Source organism: Camelina sativa, chromosome 18 (genome assembly GCF_000633955.1).
Source record: "Camelina sativa cultivar DH55 chromosome 18, Cs, whole genome shotgun sequence".
Classification (NCBI taxonomy): Eukaryota; Viridiplantae; Streptophyta; class Magnoliopsida; order Brassicales; family Brassicaceae; genus Camelina; species Camelina sativa.
This window is the reverse complement of record NC_025702.1, coordinates 4386557-4389831: the sequence shown is the minus strand read 5'-3', so window position 1 is coordinate 4389831 and position 3275 is coordinate 4386557. Positions and strand designations below refer to the sequence as shown.

The 3275-nt window shown below is 42.2% G+C and overlaps 2 protein-coding genes across 2 annotated transcripts; one reads left to right on the top strand and one right to left on the bottom strand.

Annotated features, from left to right (window-relative positions):
• On the top strand, nt 28–1720 carry LOC104763127 (protein POLLENLESS 3-LIKE 1; the record flags this gene model as incomplete). Its single annotated transcript, XM_019240033.1, has 4 exons — nt 28–252; nt 331–482; nt 571–639; nt 716–1720. Coding segments are annotated over 4 exons (1143 nt in total), but the record flags the coding sequence as incomplete, so codon positions are not given.
• On the bottom strand, nt 1625–3269 carry LOC104760508 (tubulin beta-4 chain). The gene is made up of 3 exons (XM_010483448.1): nt 3057–3269; nt 2616–2885; nt 1625–2515 (listed from the first exon to the last, which is right to left on the bottom strand). Exons 1-3 carry the CDS (start codon nt 3253–3255, stop codon nt 1845–1847), a joined length of 1140 nt encoding a protein of 379 aa, XP_010481750.1. The 5' UTR covers nt 3256–3269; the 3' UTR covers nt 1625–1844.

The following is a 3275-nucleotide window of genomic DNA, read 5'->3' as shown; positions in this document are numbered from 1 at the left end:
TATTGTTGTTATTGACATTGGATTTGTTTTCAAGAACAGTTGGTTTCTAAAGACCTGAATCGAGCAATCTCGTTGTATTGGGCTGCGATTAATGCTGGAGATCGAGTTGATAGTGCATTGAAAGACATGGCTCTAGTTATGAACCAGTTGGATCGAACCAATGAAGGAATCGAAGCTGTCAAGTCTTATCGATATCTCTGCCCTTTTGAATCCCAAGATTCCATTGATAACTTGTTACTTGATCTCTACAAGGTATAACAACTTTCTCAGTCTGATGACTAATTCTGAAGCTACTTCTATGCTCATGTATTGGTTTGGTGGGTTTTGTAGAAGTCAGGGAGGATTCAAGAGGAAGCAGAGTTGCTTGAACGCAAACTGAAAACACTTGAGCAACAAGACACGCACTATGGTGGTAGGATCATAGCTGTGAAAAGAAGCTACGGGAAGCAGAACAACAAGACTATCGAGCAAGAGAAAGCGCGGTAAGAACTGAAGTTTGTGCATTCCCACCACTACAGATATCTCCTATTTCCGCTTTAAGAGAAGTTTCTCTGACATTGTTGAATATAGGATTCTAGGGAACTTAGCTTGGGTTCACTTACAGCTTCATAACTATGGAATTGCAGAGCAGTATTACAGGTTTGTGTGACAGACGACCATTGAGCTTATTGTTTTCATTGCCTTAACATGTGAAATGGGTTTTTTACTGTGATAGGAACGCTTTGTCTTTGGAGCCTGACAATAACAAGCTGTGCAATCTTGCGGTCTGTTTGATACGTATGGATAGGATCCTGGAAGCTAAATCTCTGCTTGAGGATGTAAGACAGTCTCTAGGGAATCAATGGAGCAACGAATCATTTTGGAAGTCTTTTGAACGGGCTACTGATATGTTAGCAGAAAGAGAACGTGCCACAGTAGCGGATAATCCAGAAGAATTGTTGAGAAGTAGCTCTGCAGATAACATCTCTTCAAGGTGTTCAGGTGTGATTAAAGAAAACGAGGCTCTAGCTGGAACTAGCACAGAAGTGGATAACATTTACAAGACGAACTCGCACGTTTCCTCTGAATCGGTTGCACAAACCTCGCCAGGTCTGATTACACAACCCCGGGAATGTAAATGGGGAGGAGATGGGGAAGTAGATCAGAGAAAATGGAATGTGACAGTTGGTGCTGCTCGAAGGCTAAGGTTTGGGAATCATTATGAGAAGAGCGTTGAAACAGAAGCCTCGACTACTAAAGGGAAGACACTGGGTCAGACTTTGATTGACGTACTGCATCAATTCATCAGTGGTGGTGGTGATGGAGATTGCATGACAAGCAAAGCAAGGAAGTTGTGTGCAGATTTAATCAAAGAAAGGGAAGATAACGAAAAAGCATGTCAGAGAACTGCTTCAGAATCTTCTTCAGCTTAGCCTAATATGAAGGGCATTGGTGAAAGAAAGGCTTTTAGCGTTGGTCAAAGAAGTGTTTAGGCGTGGCTTTACTACACTACACTACTAAAGGATGTATAGACATTAAACAATATGCAAAGATGACAATTTTTTTTGGAACATTTTAATAAAGTTGCTCAAAAGTGACATGTACCTTTAAGCTTTTTTTTTTGCAAAATGCGACATAAACTTGAAAGAACAAAAGCAATATTTTTCCACTGACAAAAACAATAAGCAATACACGCAAAAGTTAAACAAATCCAGAACGAGAATGGGTTTCAATAACAGAACGAACACACATGAACGAAATAAAGAGATATTACGGAAAAAAATTCAGGGTTGAGGGAAAGAGAAGAAAGAGAATGCTGCTTGCTTACACAGCTTACGAATCCAAGGGAGCCATTAGACAACATCTTAAGTCTCGTACTCCTCTTCTTCCTCCTCGTACTCCTCTTCTCCGGCTGTAGCATCTTGGTACTGCTGGTACTCTGCGACAAGATCATTCATGTTGCTCTCTGCTTCAGTGAACTCCATCTCGTCCATGCCTTCTCCTGTGTACCAATGAAGGAAAGCCTTTCTCCTGAACATAGCTGTGAACTGCTCACTCACACGCCTGAACATCTCCTGGATCGAAGTTGAGTTACCAATGAAAGTGGACGCCATTTTCAAACCCTTTGGTGCAATATCACAGACACTGGACTTAACGTTGTTTGGGATCCATTCCACAAAGTACGAGGAGTTCTTGTTCTGAATGTTCATCATCTGCTCATCAACCTCTTTCGTGCTCAGCTTTCCACGGAACACAGCGGATGCAGTCAAGTAACGTCCGTGACGAGGGTCAGCAGCGCACATCATGTTCTTAGCATCCCACATCTGCTGGGTCAATTCAGGGACACTCAAGGCACTGTATTGCTGTGATCCTCTCGATGTCAATGGAGCAAAACCAACCATGAAGAAGTGAAGCCTTGGGAAAGGGATAAGGTTCACAGCAAGCTTCCTAAGGTCAGAGTTTAGCTGACCAGGGAAACGAAGACAGCAGGTAACACCACTCATCGTAGCCGAGATGAGGTGGTTAAGATCACCAACTAATCAAACACATAAAAGAAACAAAACAAGTCAGGACTCAAATCACACACATCACATGAATAAACCAGTTACAAAGAGATTGTATAATAATATACTCACAGGTAGGGTTAGCAAGCTTCAAGGTACGGAAACAGATATCGTAAAGAGCCTCATTGTCCAAAACCATACACTCGTCAGCGTTCTCAACAAGCTGATGCACAGAGAGAGTAGCATTGTATGGCTCAACAACAGTGTCAGAGACCTTAGGAGAAGGAAACACTGAAAAGGTCATCATCATACGATCTGGATACTCTTCTCTAATCTTAGAAATCAAAAGAGTTCCCATTCCAGATCCGGTTCCTCCACCCAACGAATGACACACTTGGAAACCTAAATCATCCAAGAATCAAAAAAAATCACATATCACAGAAACGTACATAGCACAAATCATCACATACACATCAATCAACAAAGACCTAAATCGATTTCGTTTGTTTTCGTTTCCTACGCAGATTCAAAAAAAAAAAAAACAGATCGAGATTCAAAAGAAATGGTTCGCACCTTGAAGGCAATCGCTGTTCTCAGCCTCCTTCCTAACAACATCGAGAACGGAATCAATCAACTCAGCACCTTCGGTATAGTGACCTTTGGCCCAGTTGTTACCAGCACCGGACTGGCCAAAGACGAAGTTATCAGGACGAAAAATCTGACCAAAGGGACCAGATCTGAGGGAATCCATGGTACCAGGCTCCAGATCCATAAGAACAGCGCGAGGAACGT

Bases quoted from the DNA above. Each gene is read 5' to 3' on its own strand.
- LOC104760508 (XM_010483448.1), bottom strand. From the start codon at position 3,255: ATGGATCTGGAGCCTGGTACCATGGATTCCCTCAGATCTGGTCCCTTT. The intron at 2,886-3,056 runs GTGCGAACCATT...TGGATGATTTAG, and splicing joins GAACAGCGATTGCCTTCAAG to GTTTCCAAGTGTGTCATTCG. The intron at 2,516-2,615 runs GTGAGTATATTA...GTGTTTGATTAG, and splicing joins GAAGCTTGCTAACCCTACCT to TTGGTGATCTTAACCACCTC.